Below are 20107 nucleotides of genomic sequence, written 5' to 3'. Positions count from 1 at the left end.
AATATTTGCAAACAGTGCGACTGACAAGGGGTTAATTTCCAAAATACACTAACAGTTCATACAACTTAATATTAAACACACGACCCAATCAAAAAAATGGGCAGAACACCTAAATAGACATTTCTCCAAAGAAGACACAAATGGCCAACACGCACATGAAAAGATGCTCAACACTACTAATTATTAGAGAAATGCAAATCAAAACCATGAGGTTTCACCTCATACAGGTCAGAATGGCCATCATCCAAAAGTCTACAAATAGGGCTTCCCTTGTGGTCCAGGGGATAAGAATCTGCCTTACAATGCAAAGGACACAGGTTTGATCCCTGGGCCGGGAAGATCCCACATGCCACAGTGCAAATAAGCTCAAGCACCACAGGCACTGAAGCCCATGAGCCTAGAGCCTGCACTTCAGAACAAGAGAAGCCACCACAATGGGAAGCCCGTGCACCACAGCTAGAGAGAAGCCTCCACTCTGCAACTAGAGAAAAGTCTGGGCAGCAACGAAGCACAGCCAGAAATATAATAATAATAATAATAAAAAAAAGAACTGACTTGTCTCTGTGCACTCCCTCCAGGCTGACTGATGTCTTGCCCACTGATTCAGCCATCTGCCTGGATTTGTGAAGGATTTACATTTAATTCCTCAAACATTTATCAGGTCCCCACAGGTACCCTGGAATAACCCCAGACGTCTCTGACCCTGTAAATTTCAATAAGTAGGCCGCAGTGGATCCCACTCAGGCTGTGGGTTGGGTTGTGGCTGGACAAGGCCTGGACAAGACCACGCCTCTGCAGGCCGCAAGGCTCAGGCGCATCACATCCGGTCCCACCCAGACCAAGTTTTGTTGGGTCACAGGGGCCTCACATGTCTGTCTTGTGCCCAAGGCACAAGGGACCTGGCTGACAGACATTCTGCTGAGGCTAGCTAGCAGCTCTGCCCAAGGCTATGCCACAGAAGCCTCTGCACAGACAGAGGGTGAGTCCCTGGGGGAACGGCTGAGGGCTTCACCTTTTCTGTGTTAGAAACCGCTTTGACATTTGGTGATGTTTATTGACCTCCTCTCAGAATAAGATTTTTTAAGTGTGTAAAATAAAATAGGATTACAAAGGGTTCTCATGAAGAGGAAAAGATGTCCACAGGTTACGACTGAATGAGCTTGTATACGCTCTTTGTACATTTATGAAGAGAAAAAGAGACAGATTGGGAGGGGAGAATCAAAAGGAGGAGGAAGAAGAAAGAAGAAGAAAGAGGAATGACAGAAAGAGGGAGGGAGGAAGAAAGGAAAGGAGGAAGGAGAGAAGGAAAGGGAAAAAGAAAGGAAACTAGGTAGGGAAACTCTCTCTTTATACCTATGGCTGGCCCTACCATCTTTTCCCACTGTGCACAGCATGGCAGGCCAATGGCTCCCGATCATGGTTCCCTTTAGCCCCCAAAATGGTCCCCACAGATCACAGCCCAAACTCTCATCCTTATCATTGGCTCCTCCCTTGCCCTTCAGCTAGGATTCTGCCCTGGGCCCATCCCCACAGCAACTCCATGGGTACTGCATGGCCGTCATCCACCTCTGAATCTGCCTCCCCATCCGGCTCTGGCTCTCTGCTCACTGCTCACTCTGCCAGTGTCAAAACAACCCGGCAACAAGTCCTCAGCGTGTGTCACTGATCACTTTCTAGGAGCTGTGAAAGCTACTGCCAGCTAAAGCCACACAGTGGGGCAGCCTGGTTCCTTTAAAGCTGTCACAGCCTCCTTTGCCAGCCCCTATCATGTGTGCTTCCCTTTCTGAAGGTGTGAGAGTCAAAAACCTTCTCTTCTAGGAATTCCCTGGCAGTCCAGTGCTTAAGACTCAGTGCTGAGGGTATGGCTTCAATCCCTGGTCAGGGAATAAAGATCCCACAAGAGGGGCAGTTCAGTTCAGTTCAGTTCAGTCGCTCAGTCATGTCCGACTCTTTGCGACCCCATGAATCACAGCACGCCAAGCCTCCCTGTTCATCACCAACTCCCGGAGTTCATTGCACAAGAGGTGCAGTGTGGCTAAAAAACCCCCCCAAACCAGAAAAACCCTTCCCCTCTTTGCCTCAACTTCTGGCCCCACCTCTCCCACACCCTGGGGCCTTGCACCACTCCCACCTCCTATCGTCCCCACCTCTTCCCACCAGCTCCATCCGCCTGTTCTCAGCACCCCTCAAGGACTTAGCTGCTGTAGAGACACCTTTCTTCCTGGCCTCAACTGATTTTTTTTCTCTTAAAAAAAAAAAAAAAAGTTTGGCCACACCATACAGCGTGTGAGATCTTAGTTCCCCAACCAGGGATTGAACCTGTGCCCCCTGCAGTGGAAGGGTAGGTCTCAACCACTGGACCGCTAGGGAAAACCCTCAATTGTTTCTTTGTTGGCACTCGGTCACCCCTGGAGCATCTGAGCCTGCTTTTCATTCTCCTAACTCAACCTGCCAGATTTCTCTCCCTTTTCTCAGGAATGCTTCAGTAAGGAGTCACCTGTGTGTCCAGCCCCCACATCCTCCTTTCCCTTTCTGCTGGCGACGGAATGAAACACCAACACTGCAGAGTGGTTTGAATCTTTATATTTTAACACTTGCTTCTTACAGCTGCTTTATTTTATATCCCTTGCACAACAACCTACAGGGCAAGTTGCCAAGCACTATGATTCAGAGACTATACAGTGCGCAGGCGCAGGGCGAGATAACCTTTACCTTGACTTATTTACTGCAGCTAAGACTTTGTTTTGGGGAACTTCCTTATCAACTTAGAATCTGTTTTGTCCCTGGGTCTGTTCCTTTTGAGGAATCAGAGAAACATCCTTGTGTGCAAGAAATGTTCTTTTCCCATGGGAACAAACAGAGGATTCTTGACTGAACATCTCGTTTGCAAGAATGTTCAGCCCTGGTTGAGAGTCTCGTTTGCAAGCACTTCTCAGCCTTCCTTATACCTTGTTCCCTACACCTTTCACTCCCCAACTCTCTGCAACATGTGTCCGTCAGTCCATGAACTTGCCTGCCAAGGAGTGCAAGGAGTGTCCATTCAGGGTGGTGGTGGGGGGGACGGGGGTGGAGGGTTCTTAATCTCCTGTTCTACATCAAGTGCTGTGCCAGGCAGTGGAAAATGACAGTGACCAAACTAGTCCTGAACTCATGGTGCTTGAGCCAATGAACACATACACAAGTAAATAAAACAGGTAATTAGAGGCTGGGAAAGTTCTATGAAGGAAGCAAACAGAATAAGAGGACACAGAGTAACTGCGGAGATGGGGCAGAAGGTCTCTGTTCTAGAGGCAGTCTAGGACACCGTCCAAAGAGCAGGAAGAAGGCAGTCCACGTGGAGTGGATAGCAAGTGCAAAGGCCCTGAAGCAGGAACAAGTATTTGTGCTTGGCAGGAAAGAAGGAAGTCCACAGGGGTGGAGAGAAGTGAATGATGAGTTGCCAGCGTTAGGGGAGGTAAAGAATTCATCTCTAATGCAAGGGGAAGCCCTTGCAGACTTTAGGTGACAAGATCTGATTTGTATCTTAAAAAGTACGCTCAGGGACTTCCCTGGCAGTCCAGTGGTTAGGACTCCACACTCCCAGTACAGAGGACAGGGGTTCAACCCTTGGTTTTGGGGAAGATCCCACATGCCACATGGTGTGGCCAGAAAAATAAAGAAAAGTGCCCTCAGCCCCCACTGCTGTGTGGAAAAAAAAAAAATGTAGGGGTAAGACTTTACAGGGCAATAGAGTTTTCAGGAGGCAAGGTGTACTCATTTTGGGTATCAACAGACATATCACATTTAATGCATCTAAAAAGAAAACATCCAGGATAAACGCATAGGTATAGCTGAGTCACTTTGCTGGGCACCTGCAACTCTCACAATACTGTTAATCAGCTGTACTCCAATATAAATTAAAAGTTAAAAAAAACAAACAAACACCGGAGCCATTGGCTCCTTCAGAATAAAGCAACAAGACCCCTATCTTCGCCCGCTTGTTCAAGCCAGAAACTAACTGAAGCACTACACTGGCCTTCTTTCTCTCCCCAACCTTCTGCATCCCAAGCCCAGTCTAGTGTCTTTCTTGATCCACTCCGGTCCACCCCTCGCGTCCCCACTCAGCTCCAGGTAAAGTCCTGTCCCAGATTTCTCCCAGCTCTGCCTGCTCTCCTCTGCTCCCTACAGTTCACTCTCCACACAGTAGCCAGGGGTACTTTTTTCGGCACACTAATTTCCTGTCACTTCCCTCCTAACGTGTGTTCCTCAAGGACTCCCGTCGCCTTCAAGACCTTTAATGAGACCTGAGACTCAAGTCCAGGAAAAATAGGAGGCAAAACCTGAATGAGCCGGGGCTTGTTAGCCTTGCCTTCCTGTCTGGATTGTATCCTCCGGGCTTAGGAACCTTTCTTCACAGCGTTGGGGGAAGCTTTTCCAGTAGTGCCTTCCTGCTGCGACGAGCCTATTTCCCGTGCTGCACCGCGGCCTTCCTCTTTCTCTTCCGGTCCCACGCGCTTCGGCATCTGAGGGCCCGGGTGAGTGCTAGCCGCGCGGTATCCGGAGCCATCCGTGACTCCTAGATGGCTGTGGGGCGCGAGGCCTAGGAAGGACTGGGAGACCGGCGCCTGGCTGTGGGGAGCGGAGGCCGCGGGGCGGGGGCGGTGCTCATGGGTTTTCACCGGGTGGATGCGAGTGGGGAGAATTCAGATTTAGGGGGAGAGCGCAATCTTGCGGCTGGGGGTTGGTTTCAAGGTACCCTTACCTGAGTTTGGAAGGGGGAGACTGGCATCGGGTCTTGCAGAGTGAATCGGGGCACATGCGTCTGTGTTTCAGCCTCGTTCTGGCTACACGATCTTCTAGATCAGGGCGAAAAGGTAGACCCAGTCTGGCGAGCCCCCAGCTCTGATCTCCACTCTCGTTCTCCAGGTGCAGACATGGCCAAGTCCAAGAACCACACCACGCACAACCAGTGTAAGTTCCCTGGCCCAGCCTTCATCTAATGCTCCAGGCCCTAGCAAGGATTAAGGATACTGGCCAGGGAAAGAAGGCACATTTTCTACTATGGGCATGAGGCTGATGTAACTTTCAGCATTACCTTTGGGGTTTAGATTTAATAAGCCTCGAGATGCCCATTTGCATTCAGTGATAAAGGGTTTCTTAAACAAATATTAAGTAATGGGAAGTTATCGTTCTCCCTGGCTTGCCAGCTGTGATGGTTGTCATATTAGAGGAAATCTCTTACTTCGGTCTAATTCCTTCCCTATCCCGCAGCCCGAAAATGGCATAGAAACGGCATCAAGAAACCCCGGTCACAACGATACGAATCTCTTAAGGGGGTGAGTGTGTGCACCGAATCACGAATGTGTTTGTTTGGCTCCAGTTGCATAGACAGGGTCTTTCGTTCATTCATGTGCTTAACTGTCCTTCGTTTTACTTGGACTTCAAGCTTTGCCAGGCCTGTAATAAAGTTTTACTTGGCCTTTATCGGCTTGGAGTATAACCCCCTGGTCAGGTGGTAACCTGCTACCTGAGGGCAGTCTGATCATCTCCCTTGGTCACCCAGAGCCTTTCCAGGGAAATGATGGCCTTGCCTGTGTGTACCTGGTACCTTGTGAGCACTGCATTCCACTTTGACCACCCATATGACTTGATCTGACCCTGTGCTAGGGAGTTCTGATGATTAGCCAGGAAGGCTGATACCATGGGGTCTGAGCAGAACTGTGCCCTCTCTCCACTTTGCTTCTCCCCTGTACCATTGGTCTCTCCCCCTCCCCTTTTTCCCTCCCTTAGTCTCTTACACCTTGTTTGCTGTGAATCTGTTGTACCAACCTTGGAATTTGACATTTTTTGAGGAGGAGGGGGTGGGGTGTCCCTCAAGGGGTTTTCAGGGAAGACTCAACCAAAATCCTGCTGTAGGAATTTCTTCTTTCTTTCTGCGCCTGCATTTGAACTCTGCTGTGCTCTGGGCATGTAGCCCTGAAAATGTGTTTTGTGTATAGCATTAGCAGGGTGGCATTACTGACTTTTGGGGTGGTGGTATGCATTTGGCTGCAGATAGTTTCTAAGGCTCAGGTTATTTCTGCATTTAAGGTTGACTTGATGCTGTCTCGACTCCCAGTAGGCCTGATAGTCTCCAAGGTGCTGCTATAGAGAGGGGGACCAAGGGTGACTTGGCCCTTACATGCTGCACTTACAGCTGTCAGTACATTTCTTGTCTACCAGGTAGACCCCAAGTTCCTGAGGAACATGCGCTTTGCCAAGAAGCACAACAAGAAGGGCCTGAAGAAGATGCAGGCCAACAATGCGAAGGCCATGAGTGCACGTGCTGAGGCCGTCAAGGCCCTCGTGAAGCCCAAGGAGGTCAAGCCCAAGATGCCAACAGGCGGCAGCCGCAAGCTCAGCCGACTTGCCTACATCGCCCACCCCAAGCTCGGGAAGCGCGCCCGTGCTCGCATCGCCAAGGGCCTCAGGCTCTGCCGGCCAAAGTCCCAGGCCAAGGCTCCAACCAAGGCCAAGCCACCTGCAGCTGCGGCTCCAGCTGCCAAGGGTACCCAGGCCCCCACCAAAGCTCCGGAGTAGGGACCTTCATCTGCCAGTGTGAGGACAGAAGGACTGGTGTGACCCCCTGGGCTGCTGTCTGTGTGGGGCTGGTATCCTCCTGTGCTATTTGTACAAATAAATCTGAGACAGGATCTGTCAGTCAGCCTGTGTCTGTGATCCCAGGGCTGGAACTAGGGTTTGGGTCGGGTGGGTACCAGTGTTTTGTGTGGGAGTAGAGTTTTAGCCTTCCTGGATTGGTGCCGTGTGTGAGTCAGGGGAAATACGGCCTTGAAGTGCAAGAATGGGACCTGGTAAGTGAGTGGGTGGGTGCCTCTGGGATACTGGGACACACAGGTTGCTGGACTGGCCAGGATGGTGAGGAAAGAGAAAAAACCCGAACACCTTCGTCAGGTCTTCAAGCTTACCCAGAAGAAGGGAATTCTGCACTCTGGCCTGAGGATTTCCAGGTTCCTAGCAGGCTTGGGCAGCATTCACTACTCTGAGGTGAACGGGCCCCCAGGAGGCCAAGCAGTGGTGGCACTATCTTACTTGTATGATTGTGCTGTCTTCTCTGCCCCGTGGATCAGCTGTTTAGCCCACTGTCTCAGTCCTCAGAGCAGCCAGTGAAGGGCCAGATCCTCAAGACTGGCTTTTGAGTATGGTGGTCACTTGGGGCATTGGGAGGCTCAAAAGGAGTTAACTGATACACCAGGGCAACGGGTATGGTGTATGGTCCCTCATCTCTGAAGTAGTTATCTTTGAAACCGTGCTCCATGAACATCCTTGCTGTTAGTACTTCGGAAGTGGCCCCAGTCCACAGAGACTTTATTGTAGGGCAGGAGGGAAGAGGGCTCCTTGGCAGCGGTCCAGGGTGGAGGTTGGACTGCACAGGGCTCAGCTTTCACTGGGCAGACCCGGCACACTGGCCAGGGCAGGCAGCAGCCGAGTATATATGTCTACCCCACGGAGGAATACCGCCTCGTGCAGACGCTCATCGTGGTCATGGAGCAGTATGGGTGTGCGGTTCATGGGTGAGAAGCCCAGAGCCGGGACCCCCACCTGCAGGGAATGAGGGGAGCTATTAGGGGGAAGGCCAGCACCCAGGAACCACTCCAGTGCCCACCCTCCTGCGAGCGGCTCACCGCGCGAAGATAGCGGCTGTCCGTGGCAGCGGGGAAGATCTCTGGCTCCAGAGTGAGGTTCCTGTAGAGGGCAAATGTGAATGTTCCTGGTGAGTGTGGAAGCAGGGAGGGCAAGGGAAGGATTGAAGGAGCAAAGGAAGGTGGAAGAGAGGGGAAGGGGAGAGGAGGGCTGGCCAGAGTGCTCACATGTCTCTGCAGGCCCCGCTAAATGCTGCCCACCAAGGGTCTGAGTCATCAGTAGGTGTCACTTGGGGCTCTGTCCACTTCTGTGGGGAGAAGGATGGCAGGATTAGGACAGAGTCTGGGCATCTTGCCCTATTCATAGAGTAGGCTGTGCCTGGCGCAGGACACACCCCTACCCACCTACCCAGACATCTAGCTGGCCAGTCCAGCCACAGGCCAAGGACCTCTGTCCTCCACTTCCATCTGTCCTCAGATCTTAGCCCAAGTGCCCCTTGCTCAAGAAGGTGGTCCCAGACCTCAGCCTGGCCAAAGACTCCAACTACAAATCCACACAGTATAAGGTCCCACCCTTCCTGGATCACATGTGTTCATACTTATATAAATAATTATTTGACTCATGTCTATTCCTCTCTTCATGCTGTAAGAACTGAGGGCAAAAATAGTTTAATTCCACTCCCCAGTGTTCCCCAGCACCCAACAGTGGCCTCTACAACTAATGCATGTTGGTTAATAAAACTCTCACAGCTAAAGAAATGTCAGGATGTATGCAGGCGTACCAAGTATACAGCAACACGCAGCAAACCCAGTCTCCCCAGCTTCTATGACTCCCCCATCGTAGGTGCCCCCATCCATACCTGGGCAAACTCGAAGGTGACCCCCTCGCCAGCTGCCTGGCACCAGTCCTGCAGCTGCCCCTCGAAAGCCTAAGAGAAGGGAGGTGAGCTGACCCTGAGGACTGGGCTGAGGATCCAGGCTCCCTCCTCCAAACCCAGGTGGAGGTGGCACCTTCAGGTCCACATCCGGGGCCACGCGGAAGTCAAAGCTGGCACTCATGGTGGCAGGTACCACGTTATAAGCCACGCCGCCCTCTAGGATAGTCAGGTTCACGGAGGTCACAGCCCCCTCCTTCAGGTGAGGGTCTGACTGCAGCCTGTGGTGAGGGGGCAGGGGCAGCCGGCAGCAAGGAGGAGGAACAGATAAAAAGATGGCTCAACCCCACCTCCTCCCTTGCATGCCCTCCCAGAGCCCCGTGCCCTTTCCCAGGCTGCCTCACCTCTGCCTCTCCTTCTCCCGAAAAGCCAGGATGGAGCTCACAACCTTGTGCTAGGAGAGTGTGAGGTGACATGTGACAGGGGCCCCAGGACAGAGCCTCAGGAACTCCCACACTCCCTCCCCATGGGCCACACACCAGCTTCTCTGCTGCTGTGTCCTCGATGAATCGCGAGCCATGGCCCGGCTTCCCAGTGCTGGTGACCCGCACCCCTGGGAGAGGCAGGGGGAAGGGGGTGGCTTCAGAATGGGACAGGTTGGAAAAGCAACCAGCCCCGAGATGGGCCCATGGCCTTCCCCTCCTTCCAAACTCCTCAGGCAGGGCTCTGCCACCCTCAGAATGCACAGGGTAGAGCTGGTTTCTGCCCACAGTTAGGGCCTCCACTCAAGCTAAGGAAAGAGACGCCAGGGTAGGAAGGGGCTGGGAGGCAGAGGCCCTGGGTTCAAGGCCTACTCAGGCGCCAACGTGCTGGGGAGCCCTGGGCGGATGGACCCCGTCCCTTCTGGCCCAGCCTCCCATCTGCACAGTGATCCCCACCCTCCAAGTGCATACTCACACCAGGGACTCCGCTCACTGTAAAAGACAGTGAAGGCATCAGTGGGGTTGGCCAGGCCTGAGGAGGAAAAGGCGGTTCAGAGGGTGGAGTGGCCCAGCCTCCACTAGCAGCCTCCCTAACCTCTGCTGGCTGCCCAGTGGCCTGCCACCCTGCTCACCCTCGTCCAGGGCGAAGCCAGCCCTCAGGGCCTGGAACTCAGGCCGCTTCACGAACAGCTCCATGCCTTGGTGACCCCCAATCTCCTCATCTGTAAAGGCAGCAAGAACGTGAGACAGGGTGGGCCCCAACACGCTCTCCCTGCCCCTGAAGATGGCCCCCACCAGCCACTCCTACCTGGCACAAAGGTCAAGTGGATGGTTCTGGGGAAATGGTGGCCTTCAGCCTTCAGCCTCCTCACAGCCTCCAGGTATCTGAGGGGCAGGGAGAGGGTGTAAGCTGGGTGCTGGGGGGAGCCATGAGATGCTTGAGCAGGCAGGCTGGAGCCTTGGGCCCTGCTCCGCCACAGCCTAGCAGGTGACTCCAGCAAGTCTCTGTCCCCACCTCCCCATCCAGGCAATGGTCACAGCAGGAATTCCTGCCCAAGGTAAGGGGTCAAGATGTTCCTTGGCCTTGAGGTTCCCCAGTCACGCCTGAGCCCTGCGAGGAAACCGGGAATGAAGGGCACTCACTGGATGCTGACACACTTCATGTCCTGGGCGCCCCTGCCATAGATGTAGCCATCTGCATCCTTGAAGGCCTCAAAGGGATCGTGGCTCCAATATTCCTGGGGGCATGGGCAGGAAGGGGGACCCAAGCCCCAAATTAACCTACTTTGCCCAACTGTGGTCCCACCCTGAAGAGGGCTGCTGACAGCCATCATCCCTCATCTCTGCCTCCCACGTCCACCACCCCCAACCCACCCTGGCATGGAATGGCTACTGGGCAGAGGCTGCCGGAATGGAGTAATGCTCTATGCGGTCAAGTCTGTGCCAGGACCAGCACTGTGGGCGCCCTGCAGTTGAACGGGAGGGTGTGTACTTTGTCCACAAGGGTTGCTCCATTGTGAGACATTGTGTTCCCACACCCCCAAGACACCTGGAAGACAGGAACCACATCCGTATGGGAGTTGAGCAAGACGGAGGAGAGTTTGGGGTTGGTGCCTGGCCAGGTTAACACGGTCACTACACGGCCAGGTGCCACCTAGAGAGGGCCAGGAGGAGGGGTCGTCAGTGCAGGGCGAGAAGCTGCTTCAGGTCCACCTCCCCATTCCCATGCAGCGCTCGCTGCACGCTCACCTCCACTTTCTGACAGCCCAGGCCCAGCTGGAGGGCTCTCTCTTCAAAGAAGGCCACAGCTGCCCCTGGGGACACAGAGAGCCTGGCTGCCACTTCTGCCTCCCCACCCAGCCTCACCTCCCACGGGCCCAGGCAGAGATGGGGCGGACATCCAGAGAAGGGAGCAGACACCTGCTTCCACACAATTCCTCATCCATAAGAGACCTTTGCATCTCGGTCCCCAAGGAAGAAGATGTTTCTTGGCCAGTGACCGTTTGTGGAAGGCCAGGTGGCAAGTCCAGAGTGAGAAGCAGGTGTCATTGTTACCCTCCTTAAAGATGAGAAAACTGGGACTTTCCTGGTGGTCCAGTGGTTAAGACTCCAGGCTCCCAACACAGGGGGCATGGGTTCCATTCCTGGTAGGGGAACTAGATCCCCACATGCTGCAATGAAAGCTCCCACACATGGCAAGTAAGACCTGGCACAGCTAAATAAATACTTTTTTTTTTTTTTTTTAATTTGGGGAAACTGACTCAGAGACACAAGGCTCACCAGCTGGGATTTGGACTGGATCTAGGTACACAGTTCTCTGGCACCAAGCCTGATTCCTTAAGGGCTGTGGCCTTTGTTCAACCCCAGGAGACTTCCAGGAGCCTCTGCTTCCCCTCCCCAACCGCAAGTCCTGGGGAGTGAGGGGGGGAAGATTTCCTTATCTAAACGCCGGTTGTAACTTTTGGAGCAGCACAGACTGGAGGGGCTGCTGAGAAGTCTGTTGACTCAGGGAACGACTTAGAGCAGTGGAGGAGCCATCTGAGGCAGCAGATTAGGCTCAGCTGGGTGACAGAGGTTGCCGCCTGGTTTAGAGCACAGTCCCCGCCCCCGAAGCCCCTCCACACATCCTGAAACCGCCGCGTTCTCACCATAGTCCGGCTCGGGCTGGAGGGTGCGGATGCGCAGGTACTGACGGAGGAGCGTCACGGATGGGTGCTCGGCCTCGCTACCCTCGCTGGCCATGGCGCTGCCCTGCCGTGGTGAGCCGGGGGCAAATCGAGTGGCTGCCTACTCCTCCCCGCACCTGGCGCAGGTGGACTCCATCTGCACGCCGCCCTTCCCCAGGACGGTTCCCCGGGCGTCCCCCGTTACGGAGCCCCCCATTCTGTTTCAGGCGCTGTGCTGGCCACTTTCAGCACAGTTCCTTATTTAATCCCCCAAGGAGCCCCATTAAGTTCGTGCCTCTGAATGCACACATTACAGAGGAAAAAGCAAAGAAGCTGAGACAGCTAGAAAGTAACTGAGCCACGTTTGAACCCACAAGTTGACTCCCGCCGCCCTTCTCCAAAAGAAATTTCTCCATTGCCTGGATTTCACTTCAGGGAGCTCCAGATCCCGCTACCCCTCACCAAGGACCCCCACCTCGCTCTCGGCTGGTCTTGGCCCGCGCTCGCCGCTTGGCGTCCGCCCTGGACTTTGAGCGGGACTCGGGGTCCTGTGAGGTCTCAGGATCAAAACTGCCCTGGTCCGCCCACCACGTGGCCGGACCTCGCAGAGCGGAACCGAAGACTGCGAATCAGGACCGTCCCAGACTCTAAGGCCCAGTCGGCGAGGGCGTCCCCGCGCGCCAGTGGTTGCAGCCTCCGCCAGTTACCTGAGGTTGGGATTCAGGAGCCCGCCCCGGGGCAGCTGCCTCCCCACCAGCTCCGCCCCGCACCCGGAGGCGAGCTCCTGGCTGACCCCGCCCCCGCAGGCCCAGTCCCGCCCAGCAAGGCACGCCCCCGGCCCCGCCCTTGGCTCTGGATAGCCCGTCCCACCTCCTGCAACCTCCCGATTGGGCGAGAAAAGAAGAGGGCGGCCACCGACTGGAAAAGTCGCAGCTGCCCGCTTGGGCGCCCCCTCGCTCTCAGGGTTCAGTCCTGCTAAATCCTGCTGGAGCTGGTCCCCACCTGCTCCACCACCCCCTCCCGCGAGTCTCTACTTCTCTCCTTTTCACGCTTCAATTCCTTAGGGACGGCCTCTCTGATGGCTTCCACGCTCCCTGTGTGGAGAGGTTTACTGGTTAACAATCTGTGAGCGCCAGGAGGCTGGTCCAGGTACCCTCAGGATCTTGTTCCTGGCAGGGCACAGAGACGGACGGCGTGCCAGGCACGGAGAAGTGAACGGATGAGCGCCTGTGTGATCGCGCCGCTGTGTGGGCAAAGCTGTGTGTCAGTGGGTGACTGTGTATGACCACGTGAGTGTGAGATGGTGGATGTGACAGATGGCACGCTGAGAGGATGTAATCGTGACGCTGTAGACAGAAGAGGTAGGAAACTGCACAGAAGCATACGTGTGGCACGTTCTTTGCTGATCCTGGGCCAGGTTCCTTGGCTCTTCTGCAGCCACCGGAGAAGGACGATAAGAGGCACAGGTGTCCCACTGGCCACCCACAGGCCGCACACAGTTATAGCTGCCCATTTGTGTGCCCGGCTGTCCTCTGTACTCTCAGCCAGTTCTACCCTCTGTTCCAGAGGGTGACTCAGCTTGGGGAGGGGCGGGGTTGAAGACTTCAACCTCTGGGCACAGGGGAGGCAGGCTAGGAAGGTAGGGTAAGGTCCATCCAACCCTCCTGGGGTTTAAGTTCAGTTGCTGACCCACATATTCCCAGACAGAAGCAGGCTTGCTGGTTCACCAGCAATGCTATTGTTGGCATGTTGATTATTTTGAATTAAAGTCACTTAAGAAATGTCCAATGCAGGAGGAACATTCTGACCCTCCTCTCTGTCTCCCTGAAAGCAGGAAAGAAATCTCTGTGAAAGGTACACTCCTTGAATCTGGAAATAGGACACCCTTATCTCCAGGGATAGGGAATGCAGGCCGAGAAGCCTCTATAAACCAGCTTTGTAACTTCTTTTAATTTACTACCCCCAAGCCCAAACTCTGTTTGTTAATAGATTCTTTACTAATTGAGCATCCAAAATATGTTTTTGTCCTGTCAAGTCCTCACAAATTTATTCTTTGTCTAAAAAGTATAAAAGCTGGCTGCTTTGGTCACTTCTTAGGTCTCATTTCTATGAGACCTCCTTGCACACAACTAAAATTTCTTTTTCTCCTGTTAATCTGTTTTTGTGTCAGTTTTATTGTTAGTCCCACCAAGAACTCAAGATGGGGAGAGGGGGAAATTTCCCCCTCCCCAATACTATGTTACAAGATAAACCACATTCGCCATCCCCTCCTCTACACATCCTGCCCCGTTCGGTCATGGAACCTACATCCTGATTCACTCATCTCAGCCACCAGACCCTGGATTTCCCATCAATCCCAGTGATCATTTAGCAGGAGTAATGACCCCTCTCAATGACAGTTCCACCTGCCAGCCCTGTGTGGCCAAGTGCTCTGCTTACCCAGACTCATTCAATCCTAAAACCACTTTCTGAACTAGGTGTTACATCATGCCCATTTTACTGATGAGGAAACTGAGTCACAGATTAGCCACTCAGCGGCCATCTAGTAAGTAGCCTATGTCCTCAGCCTTCTCAGGCTGCTGGAGCACTCCCTCCAGCTCTCAGTCCCGAGCAGTCCCACACTTGGCTCCAACTCTCACCTCACCTGCAGCAATGCCAGCAAACAGGACCTGTCACTCCCCAGGTATGACAAAAATGCTTTTTTTTTTTATTGTGCCTCTGAGATAAAATGAAAGGTCCCAATTGGGTCTAGCCCTCTGGCCTCTGCTCTCTAATCACAGGGGCTGCTGCCCTGGTGCGGACTTGTCCAGACTCTCCAAGTTCCAGCCAGGCTTGGGGCCTGGACAGTGGGTGAGCTCAGAGTAGATGGTCAAGGAAAGCAAGAAGTTCGAGGTGGAAGTCTTGTGGCTTGTGGAGGTAGCAGGCGTGGCCTGCATTGCGCAACTTCACCGTGGAATGGTTGGGCAGATGGCGGAGCTGCCGCAGTGACTCCCGAGCCAGGGTGCGGTCCAGCTCCCCATACAGGATGAGAGTCGGGGTCTGTAGGGTAAGGCAAGGGGCCATGATCATGGGGCCTGAGGGGGACTGACCCTCAAGCCACCTCCTTAGGATATCTTCCCAATACACCCCATCTCTTCCATCCAGATCAAGGATGGGGCCATGTGTCCTCCAAGTACAACCTATGTCTTTTCCCCCCAGACCCAAGCCAGGGACAGGAAGCCAGGACTTTCAGAGACCCTCCTCCCAATACCTTCACAGCCTGGAATTGTTCCTGGGTGTAGTTCTGGGTGGAGGCAGGTGCAATGGGCACGAATCCACGCAGCTGGTGGTGGCCTCGCATCAGGAAGGGCAGGGCATAGCGGCCACTCAGCGAAGGGCTCACCAACACGGCGTTCTGCACATTTAGGTCCTGCAGCACTCGTTCCAACAGTTCTGCCCGCCCTGCCTCTGTGCTTGCTTCCTTTGAAGGTGCCGAGTTCCCAAAACCTGGGAACAGCAGAAGGCACCAGCTGAGGGAGGCTGGGAAGGTGGTCAGGACTTCCTGCTCACCATAGTGGTCAAAGAGATGGGGACCAGTGGCACATAACATCTGCTACCCCCAAATCCCCAGAAGTTATGTTTTTGTAAGGTGATAGGGCTGTTAAGAAAACCATCTTTCATTCATTATACTGGCAAAACTAAAGATTGATAGGGACCTCCCTGGTGATCCAGTGGCTAGGACCCTATGCTCCCCATGTAAGGGGCCTGGGTTCAATCCCTGGTCAAAGAACTAGATCCTGTGTGCCACAACTAAGACCCAGCATAGTCAAATTTTTTTAAAAAATTGATAATACAGTGTTACGGAAGATGAGGGAAAACGGATACTTTCATGCATGATTGATTGGAGAGTAAATCCATACAGCATTTTTGGAAGGTAAGATAATTGTCAAGAAATTTTAAATGTGTGTCTTCTGACAAATCAATTGTCCCTGATGGCTACCCTACAGAAATTATTGCCCATATGCTCCAAGAAGCATGTTCAGGGGCCTCCCTGGTGGTGCAGTGCTTAACACTCTGTGTTTCCAAAGCAGGGGGCATAGATTCCATCCCTGGTTAGGGACCTGAGATCCCACATGCTGTGTGGTGTGGTCAAAAAATAAAATAAGCAATGAAAAAAAAAAAAGGCATGCCCAAAGATGCTTCAGCTTCCTTACTTAAGCATATTGACTGACACTGAAAACTCTAAACCAGCCTACACAGCCACTGGTAGAGGAGTGGCTAAATGATATCTGTTCATCCCTCCAATGACACACATTAGGATAAGGGAGGGCTACAGTGCCTGACATGACCCATGAGACACGGCAGAGGGGAAGAAAACCAGATTGCAGAGAGATTCGCTAAGCAGGCAGGACACCGGTCATGTTTACAAGCCCCACCACAGGACCCTGCATCTCTAGGTCTAAAAGCCCCCAGAGGATCTGGCACCCTCAAACTGCTTAGAGAAGTGACAGAGAAAGAGAAGTGGCATGGGTCTCTGAGAGGGGTCACTCTTGGTTGATTTTTTAACGACAAAGGATAACAGCAAGAAATCATTTGTATAGCTGAAAAAGACATAAAGCTACCTAGTTTGTCATAAAAAATACAGTGAGATCTCCCCATGTGATCTTTTGTGAGGCAGGTCATGTTTCTAAGTGCTCTGTGACATACAACAATCCACACTGTAGTTTTCAAGGTAGAAAATAAAACAGCTTTCCATGTTGCCCCTTTGTGTTGTGACTTGCCACTGCCTGTCTAGACCCTGGGGTGCAGATGCTCCCCAGCCACACCTTAGGGCTTTCCTACCCCTCCAGTTCTACCCTCTGGCATTCTATCCCTTTGTCCCTGCTGCATGTTACCTCCCTGGACCCAGGGGTGGGGGCTCACCTGGAAGGTCAAGGGCCACGGCCCGGTAGCCCCTCTGTGCCAGCAGCTGCAGTGTGCCCAGCTGCTCCCACGTCCGGGAGCTAAAGGCCTTTCCATGGAGCAGCACCACATCCACCCTGTGGGCACACCGGGGAGTGTGTGTGTGTCCCGGCAGTTCTTTCTTCCAAGGCTTCTCCCACCGTCCTCCCAGGCCCTGAGCACTTTGAGTTGAGCTGGGGGTCCCACACGGGGACTCTCTTTGGGCCTAGTCCTTCTACTCCACCCTAGGGTAAGCACCTACCTGTGGGCCCGGTGGAATGGGAGCACCTCACGGTAAAAAATGGGGGAGCTGCCAGGGGTGAGACCAGCCAGGATGGTGACATTGGAGTCTCCCCAGAGCCAGGAGGTCTGCTCAGGGGGTCCTGGCAGCCCCACATATAGCAGCAGCATGAACAGCAGGCCCAGGCCCAGGCCCAGCAGGGCAACCTGGGACCGGCTCATGGAGGTCTGTACCACAGTCTGGAGGAGAAGAGGAGATGGAGAAGAGGGTAGAGCTGAGTCCCCATAAAACCCCCTCAAATCCCACCCAAGAGTTTCCAGCAGAGGAAAAGCTCAGCCCTTGCCCTTTCCTCTGCTCTGGGCAAGTGTCTGAGGATTCATTCACACCCAAGTACTCCACATGCCAGGGTAAGGGCTCAGATACCCCATAAGTGTGAGGAGCATCTGAGATGTCCCCCTGGCATCAGTGGCCACCACCATCCTTGTGCCAGCTAAAACCACATCCACTCATCAAGGACTTATGACAGCCAAGCCCTGTGCTAGGCCCTTCACATGTAATGACTCATGAATCCACACGAGAACACTAGGGAACAGATATGATTATAGGTTTCTTAATAAATGAGCAAACTGAAGCTCAGAGAGGTAGATTCTCTCGCCCGATGTGCAGAGTAGCAAGTAGCAGAACTGACACTTGAACCCAGGGCCGGCCTCCCAACTGCCAGGCCACACTAACTTTGCCAGGAAGGAAACTGGCGCTGGGAGGTGATGGATGAACTGGTGGTTGGAGGGGTGAGGGTCATCAAAGGTGAAAGAGCAAAGGGCAAAGCAATGTCCCACTAAGGGCATGTTTGCAAACAGTTCTGTTTATCAGACTGCATCCAATAATGCTAAAATCAGAATGTGATGGCAATATTTAATGTTCTACCCCAACTGATATTAAGTGGGAAGAGAACTCATGGAGAATATCCCTGATGGAGAAAGTGCCTAGGCCTGAGTATGGGGCTAGCAGGAAGCATGGCACACTCACAAATGGAAAGGGCAGCAGGAGGCTGGAGCGACAAATGCCTCCTACCCGCCAGCTCTTACGCCAAGTGACCTGTTTCATGGACTCCTCCAGTCTGAGTCTTTGCCAGCCCAGAAGACAGGTCTCAGGACCCACACACCCAGAGCAGTCAGCCCTGACTTTGAGACTCCTCTGCCAATTCCTGGCTGTGTACCTTGTTTGTCAGTAAAATGGAGAAAATAACCTTGCAGCTGCTCTCCCAAGCCTTCTGTGAGATTTCAGTAATACAGGGGGCCTGACCAAGGGCTAGCCTATCATCATTTTTTGGGTCTAGGAATCCTTGTTCCTGGATTCCAGTGAACATATCTTTATTTGAGTGCCCGCTGGGCACTGGCCCTAGATCTGAGCTGGGGAATCGCCTTGGACCCTACCCACCTCTCCCAGAAGTTTTGGGGATGTTTCCCAAGCCCCCAGCCCCAGTCTCCAGGGTCAGGTGGTGAGTGGGCAGTGGCAGCCCCTCTGGAGCAGAACCAGGAGCTGCGTGGAGGAAGAATACACTCCTCTCTTCTTTCTGCCCACCACTAGCCTCGGACGCAAGATTCCAACACATCAGCCTAGGTTCCCACCAAGCCGAGTATCCACACTGAACCTCTCCTGTGGTGGGCCTGGGGTACCTCTCCAGGTAGGCAGGAATGGGACTGCAGCCGTTGCTATGGCAACCCAGGTAGCTGGGGCAATAGACAACAGTAGCTACAGAGATGGAAGAGGGGGAGGGAAGGCACTGTACCCACATGAGGTCCTCGGCATCCGTTTCAACAGTGACACACAGATGTACAGACATGCACACAAACTCTTGTCCCCAAACACTTCCTTTGTACAGGCTAGTCCCTGCACGGACACACAGCCTCCTTGCGCATGCACGGGCCTGTGTACAAGCGATACCATGAAATACACCCTCAAAATCACACATACATCAGTTATCAGGAAGGCAGACGCACAGGTACACACACACACACACATGCTTTTAAAATCATATGTAGACCCTCATATCTCAAGCACAGAGTCATACACACAATCCTAAAACTACACACGTACACAAGAACGTGTATTTGGAGGTACAGGCAGGCAGACACCCAAACACAGAGCTTCAGAAATACACATACATACAGGTAGATATACACCCTTAAAGCCACACAGCACACAGAAATACACACAGTAGACCTACACAGACACAAGCGGGCAGATAGACTGACATACTGCCCCCCAGCGCAGGCACACAGAGAAACGGACACAGCACACACACACAGCCCCAGGCCCCCAAGACACACTGCCAACAACTGAGCGGGTGCACACACGTGACAAAGGGACACAAACAAGCACACTGGCTGCCCCAGCGCGGCCCCTCCGGCAGGACTCTGCCCCAGGGCTCCGGGGGCAAGGGGCAAGGGGCGGGGCAGGAGTGGCCGCCCCGGGCAACCTGCTGGCCTCACTCGCCGGGGACACTTACAGGGCCAACTGGGATGGCTGGACCCGCCACCCCTGGGCGGGCTCTGCTCGGATGCAACCAGCGGTCAAACGGCGCCGCGAGGTTGGCGCTGCTTCCACCACTCTGCGGGCCGCTGCGGTCACTAGGTGGCGGAGAGCCTCAGCGCGCTTGCGCAGTCCGCGCTCTCAGTCCCGAGCCTGGCAGCCAAGTTGCAAGGGACACTGGGGGGAGGCACCCCAAAGCACAGAGGCCCGGCCCCACTTCCCACTGTCCAGATTCTCCAGGTTGTTTTTCGGCCTGAGAGCTGGGGCATAAAGAGAAGTCACCCGACTTCTTCCCACCAGCGTGTCTCCACCTCTGTATGGCAGGGTTAAGGATAAGGGTTGTCTTTAGGCCCACAAAGGGCTGTCACCCGCAGAGGGTTGTCTTAAGGACCTAACGTCTGGAATGGAAGCTTCACTGTGTAACTGCCAGATATTAGTGTTTTGAAGCAGCCCCAGGTCAGCCACTTCCCTGACCCCTGCAAACACACACACACACACACACACACACACACACACACACACAGGCATGCATGCACTCAGCCGGGGCCCTGGTGGCCTCTAGGCTCCTTCATGTCTCTATAAGTCATCTATCCTGGTTAGTGACATGTGACCAGCATCTGACCTGTCTCTAGCCTGTGTGGCCAGGGAGGATGGGAGGAACAGGCAGCATTCCCTCATTAGCACTCTGTGAAGCAGGCAGCATCCCACCCATTTACAGGCAAGGAAATATGCTCAGGGCAGTTGGGAAATCGATCAAGGCCAGACATTGGCA

The 20107-nt window shown here is 53.7% G+C and overlaps 3 protein-coding genes across 5 annotated transcripts; 1 reads left to right on the top strand and 2 right to left on the bottom strand.

Annotated features, from left to right (window-relative positions):
- The first annotated feature begins 4185 nt into the window (after positions 1–4185).
- On the top strand, positions 4186–6678 carry RPL29 (ribosomal protein L29). The gene is made up of 4 exons (XM_040247112.1): positions 4186–4514; positions 4906–4950; positions 5251–5315; positions 6202–6678. Exons 2-4 carry the CDS (start codon positions 4914–4916, stop codon positions 6556–6558), a joined length of 459 nt encoding a protein of 152 aa, XP_040103046.1. The 5' UTR covers positions 4186–4514; positions 4906–4913; the 3' UTR covers positions 6559–6678.
- Positions 6679–7308: 630 nt separating this feature from the next.
- On the bottom strand, positions 7309–12260 carry ACY1 (aminoacylase 1). Of its 3 annotated transcripts, none has more exons than XM_040247108.1 (15): positions 12118–12260; positions 11625–11727; positions 10726–10790; positions 10526–10630; positions 10120–10214; positions 9785–9861; positions 9609–9698; positions 9452–9508; positions 9034–9107; positions 8899–8948; positions 8631–8775; positions 8480–8548; positions 7848–7927; positions 7662–7722; positions 7309–7578 (listed from the first exon to the last, which is right to left on the bottom strand). In XM_040247108.1, the coding sequence occupies exons 2-15, from the start codon at positions 11716–11718 to the stop codon at positions 7414–7416; spliced, it is 1227 nt and encodes a 408-aa protein (XP_040103042.1). In that variant the 5' UTR covers positions 11719–11727; positions 12118–12260; the 3' UTR covers positions 7309–7413. The 3 variants fall into 3 exon arrangements, with proteins under 3 accessions (XP_040103042.1, XP_040103041.1, XP_040103043.1); XM_040247107.1 differs by having other exon boundaries at positions 11625–11779; positions 12118–12209; XM_040247109.1 differs by having other exon boundaries at positions 11625–11740; positions 12118–12198.
- Positions 12261–13801: 1541 nt separating this feature from the next.
- ABHD14A (abhydrolase domain containing 14A) lies at positions 13802–19654 on the bottom strand. The gene is made up of 5 exons (XM_040247110.1): positions 19313–19654; positions 16825–17042; positions 16545–16660; positions 14893–15128; positions 13802–14681 (listed from the first exon to the last, which is right to left on the bottom strand). Exons 2-5 carry the CDS (start codon positions 17022–17024, stop codon positions 14499–14501), a joined length of 735 nt encoding a protein of 244 aa, XP_040103044.1. The 5' UTR covers positions 17025–17042; positions 19313–19654; the 3' UTR covers positions 13802–14498.
- Between the last annotated feature and the right edge of the window lie 453 nt (positions 19655–20107).

Source organism: Oryx dammah, unplaced genomic scaffold, assembly GCF_014754425.2.
Source record: "Oryx dammah isolate SB20612 unplaced genomic scaffold, SCBI_Odam_1.1 HiC_scaffold_9, whole genome shotgun sequence".
Taxonomy (NCBI): Eukaryota; Metazoa; Chordata; class Mammalia; order Artiodactyla; family Bovidae; genus Oryx; species Oryx dammah.
Note: the sequence above shows the minus strand (reverse complement) of the source record. Positions and strands in the feature narration are given on the sequence as shown.

What these genes read in the sequence shown, in the direction of transcription:
- RPL29 (XM_040247112.1), top strand. Translation starts at nt 4,914, where the DNA reads ATGGCCAAGTCCAAGAACCACACCACGCACAACCAGT. An exon ending in CCACACCACGCACAACCAGT is followed by an intron (nt 4,951 to 5,250) that starts GTAAGTTCCCTG and finishes CCTATCCCGCAG; the next exon opens with CCCGAAAATGGCATAGAAAC. An exon ending in GATACGAATCTCTTAAGGGG is followed by an intron (nt 5,316 to 6,201) that starts GTGAGTGTGTGC and finishes CTTGTCTACCAG; the next exon opens with GTAGACCCCAAGTTCCTGAG.
- ABHD14A (XM_040247110.1), bottom strand. Translation starts at nt 17,024, where the DNA reads ATGAGCCGGTCCCAGGTTGCCCTGCTGGGCCTGGGCCTGGGCCTGCTG. An exon ending in CGTGGCCCTTGACCTTCCAG is followed by an intron (nt 15,129 to 16,544) that starts GTGAGCCCCCAC and finishes TGCTGTTCCCAG; the next exon opens with GTTTTGGGAACTCGGCACCT. An exon ending in AACAATTCCAGGCTGTGAAG is followed by an intron (nt 14,682 to 14,892) that starts GTATTGGGAGGA and finishes CTTACCCTACAG; the next exon opens with ACCCCGACTCTCATCCTGTA.
- ACY1 (XM_040247108.1), bottom strand. Translation starts at nt 11,718, where the DNA reads ATGGCCAGCGAGGGTAGCGAGGCCGAGCACCCATCCGTGACGCTCCTC. An exon ending in ACACAGCAGCAGAGAAGCTG is followed by an intron (nt 8,949 to 9,033) that starts GTGTGTGGCCCA and finishes ACACTCTCCTAG; the next exon opens with CACAAGGTTGTGAGCTCCAT. An exon ending in TCACCTTCGAGTTTGCCCAG is followed by an intron (nt 7,928 to 8,479) that starts GTATGGATGGGG and finishes TTCTCCCCACAG; the next exon opens with AAGTGGACAGAGCCCCAAGT.